The sequence below is a fragment of the Schistocerca cancellata genome, chromosome 9, assembly GCF_023864275.1.
Source record: "Schistocerca cancellata isolate TAMUIC-IGC-003103 chromosome 9, iqSchCanc2.1, whole genome shotgun sequence".
Taxonomy (NCBI): domain Eukaryota; kingdom Metazoa; phylum Arthropoda; class Insecta; order Orthoptera; family Acrididae; genus Schistocerca; species Schistocerca cancellata.
This window is the reverse complement of record NC_064634.1, coordinates 154,258,016-154,280,256: the sequence shown is the minus strand read 5'-3', so window position 1 is coordinate 154,280,256 and position 22,241 is coordinate 154,258,016. Positions and strand designations below refer to the sequence as shown.

Below are 22,241 nucleotides of genomic sequence, written 5' to 3'. Positions count from 1 at the left end.
AAGGGTTTCATAGCCAGAAGAGTGGGGAATAATATGGTGTATTCGAATTCTGAATAAAACCGACCTGCTTTCAGAAAAAAAATGTTGCATTTCTTATTGAGCACCCCTAGTATGAGAACAGAATTAAATACTTTCAACATGAATAAAAAATTTCAAAACCATTAAGAAAACTGGCGCCAACATCTCATGATTGCAAGCGGAATGGGAAAAGAGATATCGGAAGACCTCGGAAAAGATTGGAATGATTTCGTTCGCAAATCTGAACCAAGTAATAGGCCAATTTTCGAAAGGAAGATGATTATGATTGTGATGATGATGATGATGATGATGATGATGTATATCTCTGTTCATGACACAAATGATGTGGATGCTTAGAAAGCCGTGGCATCCGGTGACTGACTGGGGTCTCGCAGCAATGAAACGCCGCCAGGCGTGCATGTGGAAAAATGCGAAAGCAGACGCGGGGGTATCACTGAGACAGTGGGAGAGGACCGTGGAGGAGATCCGCCTGGCCGTGACTCACTTCCCTCATCTGTCAGGCAGAGTGGGAGGCGGGAGGGAGAGAGGGAGTGGTGTCCCGGAGCAAAGTTCGGCGTCCACAGCCGTCTATATAGCGCGCGGGCGGCGCAGCCAGCTGCAACGCACTCAGCGCTCCCCGCGACCACACGACCGCAGAAGCCGCCACCGCAAGCGCCATGAAGACTCTGCTGGCTGTCCTGATGTTGGCCGTCGCCTGCCAGGTGAGCTATCCGCTACATGTCTACAGCGACTCCTACAGTGTCAATAATACTGTGTAATATTATTGACGATTCATAAATAAGACATAAGGTTCTACATCGCACTCCGCAAGCCACAATATGCTGCGTGACAGAAGGTACTCTGTACCAATACTAGTTATTTTCTTTCATGCTCCACTTGCAAACAGAGCGACGAAAAACGACTGTCTATATGTCTCCGTGCGAGCCCTAATTTCTCTGATCTTATCTTCGTGAAATGTAGAATCGTTCTGCAGTCAGCCTCAAATCCTGGGTCCCCAAATTTTCTCGGCAGTGCTCCTCGAAAAAAACGTCTCCTGCCCTCCACGGATACCCATCTGTGTTCCCGAAGCGTCTCCGTAATACTTGCGTGTTGTTCGAAGCTACTGATATGAAATGTAGCAGCCCGCTTCTGAATTTCTTCGACGTCTTACTTTAATCCGACCCAGTGCGGATCCCAAATATTCTAACAGTACTCAAGAATAGGTCACACTGGTGTCCTGTATGTCGCCTCCTTTACAGATGAAAAAACTTCCCTAAAATTCTCCCAATAAACCGAAGTAGACCATTCGCCTTCCCTACAACAATACTTGCATCTCATTTAAATTTCATATTGCTTTGCAACGTTACGCTTAGATATTTAATAGACATGACTCTGCCAGGCTGTATACTACTAATACTGCACTCGAACATTATGGGTTTGTTGTTCCTATTTATCCGCGTTAGCTTACATTTTTCTACAATTCTGCCATTCAACACACCAACTACCAATTTTGTCTTAAGCATCTTGCATCCTCCTACAGTCACTCAACGACGACACCTTCTCATACGCCACAGCTTCATGAGCAAACAGCCTCACACTGCTGCTTACCCTGTCCAGCAGGTCATTTATGCATATAGAAAATATCAGTGGCCCTAGCAAAGTTCCCTGACGATACCCTTGTCAAAAATGGTTCAAATGGCTCTGAGTACTATGGGACCTAATGTCTGAGGTTATCAGTCCCCTAGAACTTAGAACTGCTTAAACCTAACTAACCTAAGGACAACACACACATCCATGTCCGAGGCAGGAGTCGAACCTGCGACCGTAGCGGTCGCACGGTTCCAGACTGTAGTGCCTAGAACCGCTCGGCCACTCCGGCCGGCGATACCCTTGTCACTGACGAACACTCGCCGACCAGTACAACTTACTGAGTTCTGTTACTTAAGAAGTCTTTGAGCCATCTTTGAACCACTCACATTCCTGGGAGCCCATTCCGTATGCTTGTTACTTCATTAATAGTCGGCAGTGTTGCACCGTATCAAACGCTGTACGGAAATCTAGGAAGATGGCGCCCGCCTGTTGCATTTCATTCATGGTTCGCTGGATCTCATGTAAGGCAAAGGCAATCTAAGTTTCGCACGAGCGACGCTTTCTAAAATCGTGTTGATTTTTGAACAAAATCTTTCCCCCTCAAGGAAATTTACTGTATTTCAACTCAGAATATGTTCAAGGATTATGCAGGAAACCGATTGAAGATATTGGTCTGTAATATTGCGGCTCTGTTCTTTTGCACAGTATATCGACGGATCTACTGAAATTAGATTTTTATTGCGCAGACTGGTTGTGCCGTATAGTCTCTGACTGATTTTGAATATCTTCGCCAGCTCTGTTCCGTTCATCAAACTGCTTGCTTTGCGCGATTTTTTGTGTTGAGTAAACTTAATGGTGCAAACAGCGTCACGATCTGTGGTACGCGCATTCATTTTAGAATACTGGAAGTCTATTGGAGTTTGCTAGCCTAATAGTGTTTAAAATCAAATGAGTACCGTAGCGTCAGAAAAAACCGAACAATACTATTAGATGTCGAAATATGGGAAAATATATCTGGAAACGGTGATGCTAAAATTAGTAAAGATGTAACTTTCATTGGAGACTAATTATAAGAAGTACAACAAAAAGCAGAAATGGTGCTGGCGAGCTAGTGGAGCCAACACGTAGCTACTTTTGATGCCTAGAACTTCTTGCAAGACCCAGAAATCCCTTCTTATTTAAATGTAACCATAGTGTCAGCACTAAATATGTAAGTTCACCTTTCCTTATCTTTAAGTAACGTTTCAAACTTTCTGTAGTAACTGTACACTTTTCCATGGCGGTTAAGCTTGACTGCAGTGTTATTGCACTTAAGAAATTCAGGTGTTCAAAAATTTATTGCTACCAAATAATGTAAGGTAAGTGAGGGATAGTGAGAACAGGAATAGCGTCACGCAAATGAGCGAGCTGTTTCTTAATTATTGGTGTAACCATTTGCAAATGTACATCAAATGAATGAGTATCCATTCTCAGAATGTTTAGTTAGTGATTTGGTGCGCATCTCCTCAAGTCCCTTTTCGTGACCGGAGCCGCTACTTCTCAGTCAAGCACCTGTTCAATTGGCCTCACAAAGGATGAGTGAAGCCCGTTTGCCAACAGCGCTCAGCAAACCGGTAGGGTCACCCATCCAAGTACTAGCCTACACCGACAGAGCTTAACTTCGGTGATGTGATAGAAAGCGGTGTTATCGCTGCGGCAAGACCGTTGACCAGCAAGTCACGTCCCTTTTTAAATATTAAGTAACAAAGCTTTCTTGGTAGGAGCGGAATTCAAGCAGCTCTACACCTACATACATACTCCGCAATCCACCATACGGTGCGTGGCGGAGGGTACCTCGTACCACAACTAGCATCTTCTCTCCCTGTTCCACTCCCAAACAGAACGAGGGAAAAATGACTGCCTATATGCCTCTGTACGAGCCCTAATCTCTCTTATCTTATCTTTTTGGTCTTTCCGCGAAATGTAAGTTGGCGGCAGTAAAATTGTACTTCAATCAGCCTCAAATGCTGGTTCTCTAAACTTCGTCAGTAGCGATTCACGAAAAGAACGCCTCCTTTCCTCTAGAGACTCCCACTCGAGTTCCTGAAGCATTTCCGTAACACTCGCGTGATGATCAAACCTACCAGTAACAAATCTAGCAACCCGCCTCTGAATTGCTTCTATGTCCTCCCTCAATCCGAACTGATAGGAATCCCAAACGCTCGAGCAGTACTCAAGAATAGGTCGTATTAGTGTTTTATAAGCGGTCTCCTTTACAGATGAACCACATCTTCCCAAACTTATACCAATGAACCGAGGACTATCCGTTTTCCCCACAACTGACATTATATGCCTGTCCCACTTCATACCGCTCTGCAATGTTACGCCCAAATATTTAATCGACGTGACTGTGTCAAGCGCTACACTACTAATGGAGTATTCAAACATTACAGGATTCTTTTTCCTATTCATCTGCATTAATTCACATTTATCTATATTTAGAATTAGCTGTCATTCCTTAAACCAATCACAAATCCTGTCCAAGTCATCTTGTATCCTCCTACAGTCACTCAACAACGCCACCTTCCCGTACACCACAGCATCACCAACAAACAGCCGCACATTGCTATCCACCCTATCCAAAAGATCATTTATGTAGATAGAAAACAACAGCGGACCTACCACACTTCCCTGGGGCACTTCAGATGATACCCTCACCTCCGATGAACACTCACCATCGAGGACAACGTACTGGGTTCTATTACTTAAGAAGTCTTCGAGCCACTCACATACTTGGGAACCAATCCCATATTCTCGTACCTTAGTTAGGAGTCTTGTTATCACAAGGAGATTTAAAATAGTAAGTTACACAAAACAACGGCAAGCCAGGCTACTTCTATTGGAGGCTACACTACACTTCGAAGTGGCACAAATACTTTACTCTGTTTTTCACATGGTCACCAAGGTTGCGTAACCAACGACCCGAGACGTTCTACTAGTCGTCCCCTTTCTTAGTGATTGAATCGCTGTGTGAACGTCCTCAGCGTTGGAAAATACATGACTGCTCCGAATAAGCTCAGAAATTATCGCCTGTCGTCTATTCCGATGGCCTTCCTTCCCGATCAGCCACGCCTGCGCTGCTTTAGTCAGTTTGTTGGCAGCATTTCACTACGAATGGTCGCAACATTGCATTTGACCATATACCACCAGGATTTCATGGCGAGCCTGTGTACAGTGCAGACGTTTTACCGCAAGACTCGTACTCACCCGCGTACTTCGACTTTGGAACAGGGCTCTTAACAAAATATCAATACATCTACATTTTCCCAAAATTTCGATGTATATCGGCAATAATTTTCTGCTCGATATGCCGATATCGATACGGCAAAACCGAGTGCCGATATTTTTATTTTGTATTATACTTTTTCGCAATTTTCGGTAAATATTTGAAATTGTTCTTCTGAAATTGTAGAAGAACATAATTTAACTTTCACTGTGTGTAGGAGTCTTACTACTTTTTGAGCTTTCATCATGTCCAGTACTCTTTCACAGTGTTCAGATGTGAAGAAATTGCAACTAGTGTGGTATTTCTTCACCTCGGCATTCTTCAAAACGGCGACTGAAAATGATGAACAAAAATCTAAATAACATGACTGGTTTTTCCGGAGAGTGGACACATGTGAGGGGAAATACTGACTTAATCGGCGTTGGGCGCTATCAATAGAAGCTGCAATGTTAAACTTCACCACGCAATTTTGACAGTACAACTACTAGTTCGCTGGCGTTTAGGGAAATGAAGAAACAGATAAGTCAACGTGAAGCGTTCCGGAAAAATCAGATATATGACGAAACCGAGCGACGGACCCATCGGACAACTTTTATTGTGCCACTTACACAAAGTTACCATAGTAAAAAAAATGGTTCAAATGGCTCTGAGCACTATGGGACTTAACATCTGAGGTCATCAGTCCCCTAGACTTAGAACTACTTGTACCTAACTAATCTAAGGACATCACACACATCCATGCCCAAGGGAGGATTCGAACCTGCGACCGTAGCAGCAGCGCGGTTCCGGACTGAAGCGCCCAGAACCGCTCGCCCACAAAGGCCGGCTACCGTTGCTAAAAAAGTGGTTTTCGCCAAGCGTGAACGCGCATCGTTTTCCTTTCAGTTCTTGCTCTAAGGGGGATAAGCAGGCTGCTAGATTGTTGATGTACAGAATATCTAAGAAAAAAATCAATACTACACTTAAATATACAGCTCTGTCAGTATATTCACAATGCGCAGCCGACATTTTTATAGGCCGTGCGTCGATATGTTTTTCAGTCGAGATATCGATACTTCTTTTCGATAGTGACGTTTTTTAAATATTGATATATCGGATGCCCGATATTTTTAAAAGTATCAACTGTCCAACTTTGGATCCAGAGCGAGTGAAGACGCACCACGTTGCTACTCACTAACGTATTCCCTTAACAGAAGTTTTCGGAGGCGGCCCTCAACTTGGCGGATGTTGGCCAAGTGTCCACACAGACGGCCGATAGCGGGTGAACTCTGACCTCGCGATAACCGATACCAGGATGGCCTCCCGCCGGCTCAAGATCAAGGCGCGACCCGCACCGCTGTTATGTCACGAGCGAAAGCAGACCCACTGCTGCTGCGATATGGCTGGCTTCTCGCATTCCTGACGACGTATGCTCTTACGACTGCGACGCTTACGGTCTTTCCTCGGCGCTTCACCCCCACGAAAAAGAAATTTGCAGTTGGTTGTAGCTTCATTACTGCCATAAATCTGAAATCCACTCATTGTAAATCAAGATGAAATTTAGTTATTATTTTTTCTCACTCTCCGCGTTTACGCTAAGGAAACCTGTCTCCGATTTATCATCTTTTCCTCGGACTGCTCACTGATCTCCTCACATTTTTATGAAGGAAGGCTTACTTTGAGACTTGGTCTCCTTCGTACGCAGAACTTGTTCCTTCTATTCAGTTTTGTCCTATGTAGCGTTTTCTATTAATATTTCTTCTGCCCTTAAGCAATTGTTGCCGATTTGATTTCCTCTGCTGCAACCCTTGACAGATCTGAATAACTTCATTCTTCTTGTTTCCTACTGCCTAAGATATTTCATGCTTCGAACCCAAAATTCTTCCGCCTACAACAAGAGGAAATGTCTTACTTTATAAAATATCATTTGCGTCTCTTTCGTCACTTTCCTTTTGAGGGTTTTTGCAATCATCCCCTTCATTCTTTGACAGGCATATTATGTTTTACATTTTTATCCTGTTAATGCATAATTCTGTGGCAAAGCTTGTGAGTGTCCAACTACCAGCCCAAACGTCCGGAATTCGATGCCCCGTTGGCCCTGGAATTTTTTCTGTGACTTACCACTTCTTTCATCTCCTGCAATAAGTTGTGAAAACTGCAAATACTCTGGTAACTGCTCGGACGAGTAAGTTCAAGATTCAGAGGATGCAAACGCACGCCACCACAAATACATAAAGTAATACAAAAAAAAAAGGTTCAAATGGCTCTGAGCACTATGGGACTTAACATCTGTGGTCAACAGTCCCCTAGAACTTAGAACTACTTAAACCTAACTAACCTAAGGACATCACACACATCCATGCCCGAGGCAGGATTCGAACCTGCGACCGTAGCGGTCACGCGGTTCCAGACTGAAGCGCCTTTAACCGCACGGCCACACCGGCCGGCAAAGTAATACAGTGCTACGGTCGCAGGTTCGAATCCTGCCTCAGGCATGGGTGTGTGTGGTGTCCTTAGGTTAGTTAGGTTTAAGTAGTTCTAAGTTCTAGGGGACTTCTGACCTAAGATGTTGAGTCCCATAGTGCTCAGAGCCATTTCATTTGAAATAATACAGTCTCACCTTATTTACAGATTTTATTTAACAGTGTAGTAACAATAAAAAAGAATTACTTCCAATATTAAGATGATAGCTTCCAAAACTGAAAAACGAAGGTTCCTTGAGTTCAGTCGTCAATGATGTAAAGAAAAAGTTAATTAGAAAATGAAAATAGGATATTTTCGGGATTCATGTATAACACATCTACCTGTGCCCCAATCAGTATCAACATTAACTGGAAAATCAACACTACTTTCTCCAAGCAACTGTCAAACTCAAATATTTTACTTCTGCATACATATTCACCATACGGCGCATGGCCGAGGGTAGTTTTTACTACTACTACTCATCCCCCCTCCTGCCCACCTTGCAAATGGAACGAGCTTAGAACTACTGTCTATATGCGTCCGTGCGAACCCCGATTTTTCTTATCTTGTCTTCGCTGTATGTTTGTGGGAGTAGCATGGTTCTGCAGTCTGTCGCAAATGACCGTTGTCTAAACTTTCTCGAAAGTATTTCATGAAAAAAAAACGCCTTCCTCCATCCGTATTTTAAGTTCACATTGCGTTTTCCTAACATTCGAGTGTTGATTGAACCTAGCGGTAACAACTCTAGAAGCGCGCCTCTAACTTGCTTGGAAGTCTTCCTTTAATTCACCTGCTGAGTATCCCAGACACTTGAGCAATTCAAGAATGGATCGCGCAAGTGTTCTGTATGCGGTCCCCTTTATAGATGAGCTACACCTTCCTGTTAGTCTCCAACAAAATCGAAGTGGACCACTTGCGTTCCCTACAAACGATCTTACGTGCTCGTTCCGTTTCACGTTGCTTTTCAGAACGATATGCCTAGATATTTCACCGACCTCACCGTGTGAAACAGCACACCACGTGTACTGTATTCGAACGTTATAAGAGTGTTTCTCGTACTCATGTTCATTAATTTACATTTTTCACATTTATAGCAGGCTGCCACTGATTTCATCAAATACTAATTATGTCCAATTCCTCTTGTATCTTCTTGCAATAAATTTAGACGACACCGTCCCGAACGCTACAAAGCCTTCAGCAAACAGTCGTCCTATCCATCAGATAGTGTATGTCCGTAGTAACGTCAGAAAGTAAGTTACACATTTCGTCCCGCGCTAAGACCATGACGCAACGAGAGTGCCGCAATATTGGAAGGTAGTAAAGGTTCCGTGTTTTCTGCAGACCCAGTTCTGCTGCAGGATGGATAACACGTGTTTCACAGTGTGCGATTGAAATAACTCATCAACTGGGAACGTACTCCAAAGCTGAAGTGTGCAGGACAATTCAAATCTTGAGGGCAAAATTGTAAATTCTGGCAGTATATGGACCAAATGCTGTGTCGCGTCCAGTCGCAGTGAAATTGTGGCAGCAGTTTCACCAAGGCCGTAAAGACGTAGCTAATACTGATCCGCCATAAAATCCAGATTTTGCAGCATGGGAGTTCCATCTCTGCTACAAACTGAAAGAAAATCTAAGCGGTAAGACAATTTCGAACGATGAGTAATTCATACAGCGGGTCCCGAATAGCTCCGTCACCATGGAGTGGACGTCTACAGTCGAGCAACTGAACGACTGGTAGAACGTTCCGATCTTTGTTTACGGGGAGTTGATGACTATGTTGGAAATAGTTCATCTGTGTCATTTTTACGTGTAACGCAGCATTCAATAAAAGTTACTTGACCTACCATAATAATGAGCAACTTATTTTATTTAAGTCCCGCCGTATACCGAAACAATCCATGCTACCAACCATAAGCTGCTTATAGTGAGAAATGTTTTATTGACGAATACTTTCGGGAGGGAGTATCATTTTCAGATTGATGTAAAAATACGCCGGCCGTTGTGGCCGAGCGGTTCTAGGCGCCTCAGTCCGGAACTGCGCTGCTGCTACGGTCGCAGGTTCGAAACCTGCCTCGGGCACGGAGATTAGTTAGGTTTAAGTGGTTCTAAGTCTAGGGAACTGATGACCTCTGATGTTAAGACCCATAGTGCTTAGAGCCATTTGAACCATTTTCTAAAAATACGTACACCAAAAATCTACTGGTAGACAAGATTAGCACGTAAAACATCTGTACAGTTCTCTTGGTCAAGAAAATCCTCATTGAAACCTGATGCTTTCTGAACATTTGATGAATTTCAAATTCTCACTCTGCTATGTGAGTACATCAAGTTGTGCTTGGCTTGGCAAGATCTGAAACATTTTTTTGTAAAATATGGTCCACATTTGTAACATAGTTGAAGAAATTCATATTGAGTCAATCAAATGTTCAGAAAACATCATATTTTCAAGGAATTTTCTTCAAACCAACTATTAACTTGGGTATGACGTTTTTCGTGTTATCCTACCCTAGCAAGAAGTGCCCGTTAATACGTATTTTACGTCGACTTGCGAAAGCATTATTCGCTAAAACCAGCGTATGGCGTGACATGAACTTCTTCAACTCTTTCAGTACTTCAGTATTTCAACGGGATTTTCCTGTATCCACCCAGTGAGGTTGGGTCGATGATATACCTCGGCACTGGTATCTAGAAATTTTACGACGGTGATTATAAGTTTCAAATCTGCGTTAAGGCGTTTATATTAGAGGCATAAAAAACAGATATTGTGTTCTGCTTAGCACGTCCTTCACAATAAAAGATACTGATCAATCACGGACCCCAGAAAGGACTTTCTTTGTTTCTTTCGCTTACGTCATAGTTCCGCAACGATCGCAGGGTCGGCGCGGTTACAACGGATTTGGCAAGGTTAGAGTTAGGGATGGCCGGATGCCCTTCCTGGCGCCACCCCGTACCCCCCAGGACCGAATCAGTGTACCCCAACAGTCTGCATCGAGTGGAAATCTTGAAATAGTGAGGACGTGTTTCAAATGTCTGCGACGCGTGTAACCGAGGCGGAACTTGGGGACCAGCCCGGTATTCACCTAGCGGGATGTGGAAAACCTCCAGGCTGGCTGGCACACTGGCCCTCGTCGTTAATCCGCCGTCGTTAATGTTCAGGTCTCCCATCCGAATACTGCACTGATGCAGCTCTCCAGGCTAGTCTATTCTATGAAAGCCTCTTCATCTCTTTATAACTACTGAAACCTACATCCATTTGATCCTGCTTATTATTTTCAAGATTTGGTCCCCCTCTACATTTTGTATTCCTAAACTTCCTTCCAGTACCAAATGACGATTCTTCGATGTCTTACGATGTGTCCTATCATGTGTATATGCAGACTGAATGACAGTTTGTACCAAGGCCAGGTTCTGAACCCATGTCTCCGGCTCACTAGGCACATGTGCTAACTACTACGCCACCCTGACACGGTGGCTTTGCACAATTGGACGGACTACCCTATCACGCATCCTTCCTCAATTCAAATTTCCATTCACGCCGCTGCCCACTTGGTATGCCCCCTAAACTCGAACAGTATTGCAGAGGCCTTCCAATTGTATTGGAATAGCACCTCAACATCCAATGAAACGGGGTATCCTGCTTGAAATCCAGGCACAGATGCTGTAATAAAATAAAACTATATAGTTCCAGAGACCTTTCCAAGTCTCAAACATGCCACTGTGCTAGGGTGGCGTAGTAGTTAGCCCATCTGCCTGGAGAGCGGGGTATTTGGGTTCGAATCCTGTCGTTGCTACAAATATTAATTCTGCACTTCAGTCTGCATATATACATCGTAGATGTTTACGACTTGAAAAGTTCCTTGGAACCATTGAGTTTTATTTGACTGTGTACTATCAACCGATCCGTGCTGTTAGTCAAGTTGAGCCAAACATTTCTTATTCCTCAATTCGATTCAGCACCTGCTCATTAATTATTCGATCTACCCGTCTAATTTTCAACTTTCGTTTGTAGCACAGCATCTCAAAAGGTTCTATTCTCTTCTGGTCTGAGCTTCTTATTGTTCACGTTTCACATCTGTACAAGGCTCAACTCCATACAAAGACCTCTCTAACACATTTATACCCGATGTTAAAAAATTCCTCTTTTTCAGAAACGATTTTCTTTCTATTATCAGTCTGCATTTTCTATCGTCTCTACTGCGGTCATAATCACTTATTTTGCTGCCTAAAAAGCAAAACTGATCTACTGTTTTTAGTGTGTCATTTCCTTATGTAATTGTATCAGCATCTCCTGATGTAATTTGACTAAATTGCATTGTCCTTTTCTTTACTTTTGTCGATATTTGTCTTATAAACTCTTTTCAGGACACAGTCCTCCAAGTTATTGGCCGTCTTTGATAGAATTAGAATGTCATCAGCCAAAGCCATTGTTTTTATTTCCCCTCCCTGAACTGTAATTCCCTTTCCTAATTGGTCTTTGGTTTTTAGTGCTTGCTCAATGTACGGATTGAATTACACAGGGGATAGACTACAATCATATCACTCCCTTCTCAACTACTGCTTCCCTTTCATTTCCGCCACTGTTATAACAGCAGAGTGGCTTCTATACAAGTCATAGATAACATTTCGTTCACTGTATTTTACTCTTGCTACCTTCAGAATGTAAAAGAATGCATTCCAGTCAGGATGGTCAAAAGCCTTCTCTAAATCAACAATAGCTAGAAACGTTGGTTTGCTTTTATTCGGTGTATCTTCTAAGATAAGCCGTAGGATGAGTATGGTCTCCCGAGTACATACATACAGCCACAATAATTGTTGTTTTGACTTAACCCACCGAGTCACATTGCGCAGCAACATAAAGGTTCTTTCCGTTCTTTGACGGCTCAAATCACCTGTCCACAGGCGCGACCAGAAGCTGGCCAGGTGAACATCGCAGAGACGGTGCAGCAACTGAACCACACGATCGTCAACGCCGTGCACGAGGTCCGGGAGTCACTGGGCCTGCCGACGCAGGACGAGGCCCTCAACCTGCTCACCGAGCAGGCTAATACCTTCAAGAACAAGATCGCCGAAGTCACCACCACACTCAAGGAGGAGGTGAGTGACGCTCGCAGCCATTGTACACCAAGTCAGCGACATGTCCACAAATGTTCTCCAGTGTGACCCAACAGACAAGGGATGAATTTTAAGCAGACTGGAGATGACTCAAGTTCCGCATTGTGCTTTGTGTGACATCGTGATGAACAGAGTCTCCCACGTAAAGTGGACCTCCTAGATGCTTTGTGTACTGAAACTTGGTTCTCGACAAGGTCATTTCATGTTCCACTATCATTCCCAAAGCTAGTTTATTGCACCCCTTGTTAGTCGACAAGTGTGTAGTCTCCTTCCAGTAGTACCAGCCACTTGAATGATTACTACCTCCCAGATAAATGAAGGCAAAAAAAAAATCAAATTTATAGTGTTTTAATAAAAGTATAGGAAGAAAAACTGTGTATCACTTAATTAATGTATCACTTAAATTAACCGCACCTTGCAATGTCCTCAATACATTGTAAGTATCTGCCACGGGCTGGGAAGTGTTCTGTGTGGTTGTGAATGCGTTACGTCGGAGCTGAGTGAATTCGAATTTGGGCAAATAGTTGGTGCTCGCATGCTGGGTGCTCCCGTGACCCAGGCAGCGGAAGTGTTTGGTGTTCCGCGAGGTATCATATCAAATACTAGTACAGCATACAGGGAAAGCAGAAAAACATCATCTGCTAAGTCGCAACGCGTACGATGGTGTATGTTGAGTGGTTGTGACGACTGGTCGTCGGAGAGGATTGTGACGAAAAATTAGAGGATGTCAGCTGCAAAAATTCACTGCAGAACAGAATGCCCCATTCGCGAACCCTGTCATCACCAAAACAACACGAAAGGAGCATGGAATTGCAGGGAGAACTGGTATTACAAAACTACTCACCAGTGATGCAAATATCCGTAACAGGAAAATCTGATACCGAAGCAATAAAACCTAAACTATGGAGCAAAAAAAGTCATTTGGTCGAATGCATCTCGTTTCACACTATTTACAACTTCTGGCCGAGTTTAAGGGCCAAGAACGAAACATGGCACGAGTTTGGTGATGATTTGGGCATCCATATCCACGTGTTACTTGGTTACTCTGTAAGGTTTATTATTGCCAAGGATTATGGGACTGTTTTCGCTGATCAAGTCTATCCCACGGTACAGTGTTTGTCCCCCAGTGATAATGCTGTGTTCCAAGACGATAGGGTCTTGTTCACACAGCTCGCATCGTCCAGGAGGGGTTTCGTGAGCATCAGGATCTCCCCTGGCCACCACAGACAGCAGATCTCAATATTTTTGAGACTTTGCGGTCAACTTTGGAGAGAAGAGTGTGTTATCGTTATCCACATCCATCGCAGTTACCTGACCTTGTCACTATTTTGCAGGAAGGGTAGTATAAGACTCGCTTAAAAATCATAAAAGAGCTGTATTTGTTCATTCCGTGACGACTGGAAGCTGGTTTGAATGTCAACGGTTTGCCGACACCATGTTTTGGGAGGGTAATGTGTTTTTGTATTTGTATAATTTTTCCCATAACTCTGTATGAATAACCCTGTAGACAGGGGACGAAACAGAGAAAGCACTCCGTCTTCAGGCCACAGGTGGCCCATCGGGACCATCCGACCGTCGTGTCATCCTCAGTGAGGATGCGAATAGGAGGGGCGTGTGGTCAGCACACCGCTCTCCCGGTCGTTACGATGGTTTTCTTTGACCGAAGCCGCTACTAGTCGATCGAGTAGCTCCTCAATTGGCATCACGAGGCTGAGTGCACCCCGAAAAATTGCAACAGCGCATGGCGGCCTGGATGGTCACCCATCCAAGTGCCAGCCACGCCCGACATCTCTTAACTTCGGTGATCTCACGGGAACCGGTGTGTCCACTGCGGCAAGGCCGTTGCCGGACGAAACAGAGAGCTGGTCTTTAATTGCACCTCGTACTATTTGTCAGCAGCTCACAGCATCTGATGTCCTCATAACTGCTCACAATAAAATCAGCTTTAAGAGGACAAGCAATGCAGCAGATGTTGTGACTGCCTATGGTCCAGGGTCTCGTAAGGTTGGGCAGGTATTGAGAAACGAACGTTAGCGGGTGATGTTACTATAACTGCCCTGTTGAACGGTTTATGAAGAGAGAGACTAATGGCTAACTTATTGGGCGGTACAGTACGCAAGGCAGGCGTAAAACTGCATTATTTTCTCTCTCTTATGTCAAATAATACTATATTGTAGACCACCTCTGTTCACAATCAAAACATTGAAAAATTTGCAAACGAGTAGTTCAAATGGTTCAAATGGCTCTGAGCACTATGGGACTTAACATCTATGGTCATCAGTCCCCTAGAACTTAGAACTACTTAAACCTAACTAACCTAAGGACAACACACAACACCCAGCCATCACGAGGCAGAGAAAATCCCTGACCCCGCCGGGAATCGAACCCGGGAACCCGGGCGTGGGAAGCGAGAACGCTACCGCACGACCACGAGATGCGGGCCCAAACGAATAGTTACACGTTTGTTTAGACTGTGTACAAACAACTACAAAAACATTACTGGAACTTATTGGCAGGTATAGTACGCAAGGCAGTCGTTAAACTGCATTATTTTCACTCTTCTATGTCAAACAATACTATATTGTAGACCACCTCTGTTCACAATCGGAACATTGAAAAAATAGCAAACCAATAGTTCTACGTTTGTTTATACTGTGCACAGACAACTACGAAAACATTACTGTAACATCAGTTTCGTTTGAATTACTGTTGTCTGTGAAGTGTTCATCGTTAAGAAAAACATTATGGCACTATACTAAATCCAGATAACCTCTGACAACATCACATTTTGTGGTTGAGTCTGATTAAACTTTTTTGACTGGTTTCCTATGTCCCACATTAAGAGTTAATGTGTCCGCCAAACACTGTGCAGTTCCTTTTAGAAGGCTTTTGTCTGTCGCAGGCCGAGAAGCACCAGGGCGCCGTGTCGGAACAGCTGAACGCCTTCGCGCGCAACCTGAACAACAGCATCCACAACGCCGCCACGTCCCTCAACCTGGAAGATCAGCTCAACGCTCTCCAGTCGGCACTCAACAACGTTGGACACCAGGTGAGTTTCCGGCCTCTCTGCAAGTATTTCTACACAAGAATGTGACCCACCGGTCACAGCAATCGCCATCCTGATCTAAATGTTCTGTCGTTACCTTGGAGAGCTTCAGGAAAATCCATAGAGAATCTGGTATGCTCTACGAAAGGTTAAAAGACACAGTGCATGACGTTAGGATCACTCCGCAGAGATACTGTGGTCCATTTGAGCAAATTAAATGTCTATAGCTTTACCAAAATTCTAGCGTCCTCCGGCTACTACACACTCTGACTCTCCTGTAGGATCCATATCCACCACTTACGGCAATACTGATGCCAAACTACCCAGAGTGTTTCATACACTACTTTCGAAAAATCCTGTTAGTCGTCCTCAGGCAACTATACTATTCGTCATTGGTGGTAATGGTTTGAGTGGACTATCCGGAGATAGGTCAGTTTCTGTCTCGCCATGGGAAGTGTATGTAATGAACGTGCTGAGTTAAATATGGATAACGAGTGTAATAACCCCATGGTCCAAGAAAGGCTCATTTCACATTTATAACAGAAAAATGTATTGGTCGCACGGAGCTTGTGGGAGTGGTATGGAGTTCTAAGGATGGAAAATGGAGGTACAGCTATTCATTGTCTTTCTTTGTCATGTTCTATTGACTGTTGGTACGCCACTTCAATAAATATCTGTCTGTTGCTACATTAGTATCGATCAGTGAAATAACCCACTCCTGCAATCTAGGATACACACATTTCATTCGCTTCAGAATTCTGAAGCATTTCTAGAAATTATTTTCTGTGCTTCTACAAAACCACAGATTTAGCATTGCCATTTGCGAAGGGAAATACTGTGAATTTAGTAGAAAATTTCATTTGTCTATATAAGAAATTAAAAAATTTCATCAAATCTCCATGTCAAGAAAATGTCTTCTCCAGAAGTTGGCACCTACTCGATCTCAACTGGGTGCAAGACAGTGCAGCGTACTGTCATAAAGACACACATCGGCAATCCTGGTGGCATGGCTGCATATTAAGGTATCAATCTGGAAAGACAATTCTGTCTTGGTTCCAGTCCTACGGTGCTAAGGTTAATTTGAAGATGATTCTGGGAGGTTTCTAACAGTTATGTAGTAGAATTTTGAAGCTGGAATGCGTTTCAAACAAAAAAAACTCAAAAAGTGTAGCTTAAAAAACACGTTACTTAACCTTTAGTCGTGTCAGTCGATAATGAGAAAACAAGACATGCAAATAATGCAGGAAATCCATTAACATGATCAGGTGAGAATCTTAAGGGGAAAATGCGAATGGATGGGCTATCAGGGACATGAGAGACCACAAAAAATTGTAATTTTTTTAATGTCGGTAGAGCACTTGTCCGCAAAAGGCGTAGGTTCTAGTTTTGAATTCCGGTCAGGGCCATAGTTTTGATCCGTCAGGAAGTTTCAAAGCAGAACAAGTTTTTTAAGTTTATATTATATATCTGTATTTTGAGATTTGTTCAACTGTACCTTTTTTAGCTATATTTGTTGATATCTAAAAGATTATTTTTTTCGATTTCATACTTTTAAATTTCAGTGTCAGCCTAATATTATTGTTATATGAACAAAAATATATCCTGAGCTTGTTATCTAGCTTTATTTCCCAACTGGTTAATACAGCGGATTTAATCATAATCATTTTCTTCTGGATCGGCACCACAGCTTGGATAAATCTGAAGACAGACATTATTCGACCAGACTGAGTTTTAAAATGTTTTACTGTGCCCTACTAGTTTCCGGCATGGTACATTTTCTGAGCTTCTGTAGCAACAGATGCGGACACGTCGTCCTCGTTGCTACCGATGAGCTTAAACAATGGGCCATGCCGGAAACTAGTTGTGCGGAATAATGCATTTTATATTCAGTCCTGTGGAATATTGTCTTTCTTCAGATGTTATTTAGACCATTAACAGAAATAACGGCGGTGACCATAACCATACGAATAACATAGGAAGATGTACTTTGCATACCATAATCAAATATGTTTACTTGGTAGGTATTAGCGTCATCTACCTGCACAGAGCTATTGTGTGGACATCTTTCACCTGTTCGAGATACGATACGTTTAGCATATTTCCTGTTATACGAAAGCGTAGTGAAAAATAATGTCTCCGAATTTTTATGTGAAAATTCTTAAAGTATTTTAAATAACAGAAAACGTTATTAACTTTTTACATCTTTATTCTACAAATTTATTTCTAAACATAATCGCTCTGGCGACGAACACGTTTCTCCCAACTAGAGACCAGCTTCTTGATACCATCACTGTAGACTATCTGTCTTTGTTGACAGAGCCACAACCTCACCTCTGCTTCCACCGCTTTCATCGCTAACTAAGTGAAGCCCTCTAAAATGTACTTTGAGTTTTGGAAACAGCTGAAAATTGAATGGGGCCAAGTCTGGGCTGTATTGAGGACGATCGACGACGACAGTGGACCCAAGGCGTCGGATGTTGTAGATGCAGCAGCGCTCGTGTGTCGTCTGAAGGAGAGAATGCTCCATATGTGGACGAACTTTTCGGATGCGAAACTCGAGCACAGCACATTGTTTTTCATGCACCGACATAGTTACGTTACACACCGCCGTGTTATACGTAGAGATAAGAGACGGGGCGAGTATGAAACTAATGTTGTGGGTTGCATACTTCACAAATCAGGGGGCAGCTGTTACACCAGTGCCAATGGGCTTCGTTCGTTCCCGCCGTAGTTTCGCAAGCTCAAGTCTGAGAACAGTGGTGCTGCAGTCGCTTCATACTCGTCGAGGCGGTCTCTCTTACTGAAGCATGCTGGAGTGTAAGACTAGTCGTGAATTATTGTTAGTACGGAAAATCAGAACACGAGCTTGCTGCTGTTAAGTAAGACTGAAAAAGTGAAATAACCGACCGTCAAGATCAGATGCCCTCTGACGAAGCTGTGTTTTGTGAGACTGTGGAGGGTGTAAGACGAAAATTAATTGATGCAAAGAACACAAGTGCAAATTGCACTTCACCCTCATTTCTAGTTTTCTGGTACTGTCGCTACAGACTCGGTGAGGCCTCGAAAGTGTGTATATGTCAACGTAATTGTTAGACATTCTCTAAATAGACTTATAAATATTAAAGTAAGTTTACAGCAGTCTTCGAAGAAATTTCATCTTTATGGATGCATCTATAAACAGAACAATACTCACTGCTAACTGATCAATCGTCGTATAAGTATATAATAATCACCGTGACCAACGGTTCCTTATGACATTTAGACAGGTCGGCCGTTTTGTGACATTTCAGGTTGCACTTGAGAATGGCTATAAAGCTGAAATCAAACTGTGTGGAACAAATGACTAGTAATTTACAGTTTAATGGCGCAAATGTCTTTCTAAACGTTTACGTATGTAATGGGATTGCCGCGAGTGTACTCGCTCTCCTTCCTGAGCGAGTCGAGTCCACTTGTATCTGACAGCAGGACCAGGAGACTAGTGGGTTGCGGCGGACACTCAGGAGTCGAATCTACGGCCACACGGAGACAGCGAGTTCGGAGATGACGTCAGAAAACTCGCTGGCAAGTTTGAAGTGAGTATACGGAGCTCATTTCTGATCTCTTGTTACACGGTACAACTCGGAGTCCTCTAGGACAGAGGACTGCAAATACGTAGACATCAAGATTTAAGATGTATTTTATTTGGAAACTAAAAGATTTTTCACATAAGAAATTGGGACGTATTATTTTTCAGCCCGCTCTCATACAGGATGAGACAAATAAAAGAGACCCAGAGAAAAGAGTTCCAGGGTACAAAGAAACACAGCACAGGAAACGAAATACAGTACTAACCTGACTATAGCAGATGCTGAAAGTGACCACAATTCATCTTTTGGCACTTTTGGGCGCTGGTCAGCAAGTTGCTGAAGGCGGTAGGATGCTGGACTGCTGGAATTGCTGCAATCTCATCCGAAATTTTTTGCTGGAGTTCTTGACGACTACGAGGGTTCTTGCGATACACCTTAGTTTTGGGGGCTCCCAAATCAAAGTAACCGCACACTGACAGATAAAGTGAGCTGAGTGGCCATCTAGGGCCGCTGCAAGGCTAACCTCTGCTGACAACTGTCAGGCGTGAAGATGGTGTAAATGTGCTCCAAGGTTCGGTAAGCTATATGGGCAGTTACTCAATCCTGTTGGAAATAACTATAGGTCTTTTCCTCCTCCGTTAATGCTTGCACAAACGCTTTCAGCATGTTGGCAATTAACGCGCCGAAGTCAGCGTCTGGTGAAAGAAAATGGGACCAATAATGCAGCGTGCACACCAAACCGCAAGCTGCTGATCACACAATGGTGTTTCGTGGAATTAAATGCGGATTCCATGCTACCTGGAACCTGTGATTCTGTGACTTGAGATGACCACTCAGGTGAAACCAGACTTCATCAAACATAAAGAACAGAGCCATGCCCAAGGCATTCATTGCTGTCTCAGTGAACAGCCACTCACGAAACTGAAGATGCTGAGGGGCATCTGCTGTTTTTAATGCACGAACAACAGACACTCGGTAGGGTTGCATGTGAAGATCCAGGTGGAGTATTCGCCCGCATGATCGCCTCGATATGCCGGTCTCTTGTGACAGGCGTCTGGTTGATTAGTAGATTCTGAAGCAGTTTCTGGTGTACTGCAACCACATTTTCTGGTGTGCGGCACCGTTCGGAATGTTCTTTGACTTGTTCAAAACACATCCTGTCTGACGCCATGGCACTCATTTGACACCATTAAACTTCTCAGCAAACAACTGACCACCGTTTCCAAGGCTTTGTTGTCACGCAACATTCCACAACTAACAAGGGAACATCCCCATCGCACCCCCCTCAGATTTAGTTATAAGTTGGCGCAATGGATAGGCCTTGAAAAACTGAACACAGATCAATCGAGAAAACAGGAAGAAGTTGTGTGGAACTATGAAAAAATAAGCAAAATATACAAAATGGGTCGTCCATGCGTAAGATAGGCAATATTAAGGGCAATGTGGGGAGAGGAGCGCCGTGGTCCCCTGGTTAGCGTGAACAGCTGCGGAACGACAGGTCCTTGGTTCAAATCTGCCCTCCACTGAAAATTTTGCTTTCTTTATTTTCGCAAAGTTATGATCTGTCCGTTCGTTCATTGACGTCTCTGTTCACTGTAATAAGTTTAGTGTCTGTGTTTTGCGACCGCACCGCAAAACCGTGTGATTAGTTGACGAAAGGACGTGCCTCTCCAATGGGAACCGAAAACATTTGATCGCAAGGTCATAGGTCAACCGATTCCTCCACAGGAAAACACGTCTGATATTTTGTATACGACACTGGTGACAGCATGTGCGTCACATGACAGGAATATGTTGTCGACCCACCTAACTAGTACACTTGGCGAATGGGTGAAAAGTTTCTTCTACCTTGCCCGATTTAGGTTTTCTTGTGGATGTAATAATCACTCCAAAAAAAGTGATGAAAACATAAGAGTTTTTCACATAAACTGAAAATAAAAAGTTAAAATTTTCGGTCAAGGGAAGATTTGAACCCAGGACCTCTCGTTCCGCAGCTGCTGACGCTAACCACGGGACCACGGAGCTCCTCGCCTCATATTGCCCTTAATATTGCCTATCTTCGCATGGACGACCCAGTTTGTATATTTTGCTTATTTTTTCATAGTTCCACACAACTTCTTCCTGTTTTCTCGATCGATCTGTGTTCAGTTTTTCAAGGCCTATCCACTGTGCCAACTTATAACTAAATCTGAGGGGGGTGCGATGGGGATGTTCCCTTGTAAGACCCGCTGCTCACCATCGTCCCCTTTGCACTAATCCACTGACACCGACACAGTCTGCACTACGCTCTGAAACGGTGTGAATCACATGGTGGGCGTACAAGGGTTGTGCACGTCGCGGAGTGTTGTTATACGTCCAAGCGTATCCAATAACTCAGTCCACTTTTATTTGCACCACCCTGTATTTATTTCTTTGGAGACGACATGTCCTGAAACTCGGCGGATCAGGTATACTGATAATGGCAGTTTTAGGATGTTGCCCCCTGGTGACACGCCTCTCGTGTGCTTGCAGTGGCAGGACATCGCGAGCAAGACGCAGGCGACGGCGCAGGACGCTTGGGCGCCGGTGCAGTCGGCGCTGCAGGAGGCCGCCGAGAAGACGAAGCAAGCGGCAGCCAACCTGCAGAACTCCATCCAGTCGGCCGTCCAGAAGCCTGCCAACTGAGCCACGCTGCCGGAAGCGCCTTCTATCCCTTCTACCACCTTCCTCTCTGCCTGTCTTAGCCAATAAATTACATGTACAGTTTATCGTAAAATACAACTTTTTCCTCTCTATTTATTTACTCGTTTTATTGCAACGGACCCCTGCCTCAGTGACTCGTGGCACACCGAGACAAAAAATTATTCACCACCAGGCGACGTCACACTAATACCTCGAAACACCATATGATCTGCCCGCTGTGTTTTAATTTCTGATAGCATGGAGTGAGCTACGGTAAACTAGTGATCTTGATCTGCGTTTCTGGTTTAAAAATTGCCAAAAATGGCCTTTAATACACACTGAGGTGACAAAACTCATTGGTATACCTCCCAATATCGTTTTGGACCTCATTTGACCGGCGTAGTGCAGTAACTCGACGTGGCATTGACTCAACAAGTCCTCTCCAGAAATACTAAGCCACGCTGTCTCTACAGCCGTCCATAATTGCGAATGTATTGCCGGGGCAGGTTTTGTGCACGAATTGACATCTCGATTATGTCCC

The 22,241-nt window shown here is 43.8% G+C and overlaps 1 protein-coding gene across 1 annotated transcript; it reads left to right on the top strand.

Moving 5' to 3' along the window:
• The first annotated feature begins 582 nt into the window (after nucleotides 1–582).
• On the top strand, nucleotides 583–21,817 carry LOC126100341 (apolipophorin-3b-like). The gene is made up of 4 exons (XM_049910953.1): nucleotides 583–740; nucleotides 12,215–12,409; nucleotides 15,330–15,476; nucleotides 21,551–21,817. Exons 1-4 carry the CDS (start codon nucleotides 696–698, stop codon nucleotides 21,701–21,703), a joined length of 540 nt encoding a protein of 179 aa, XP_049766910.1. The 5' UTR covers nucleotides 583–695; the 3' UTR covers nucleotides 21,704–21,817.
• The last annotated feature ends 424 nt before the right edge of the window (nucleotides 21,818–22,241 follow it).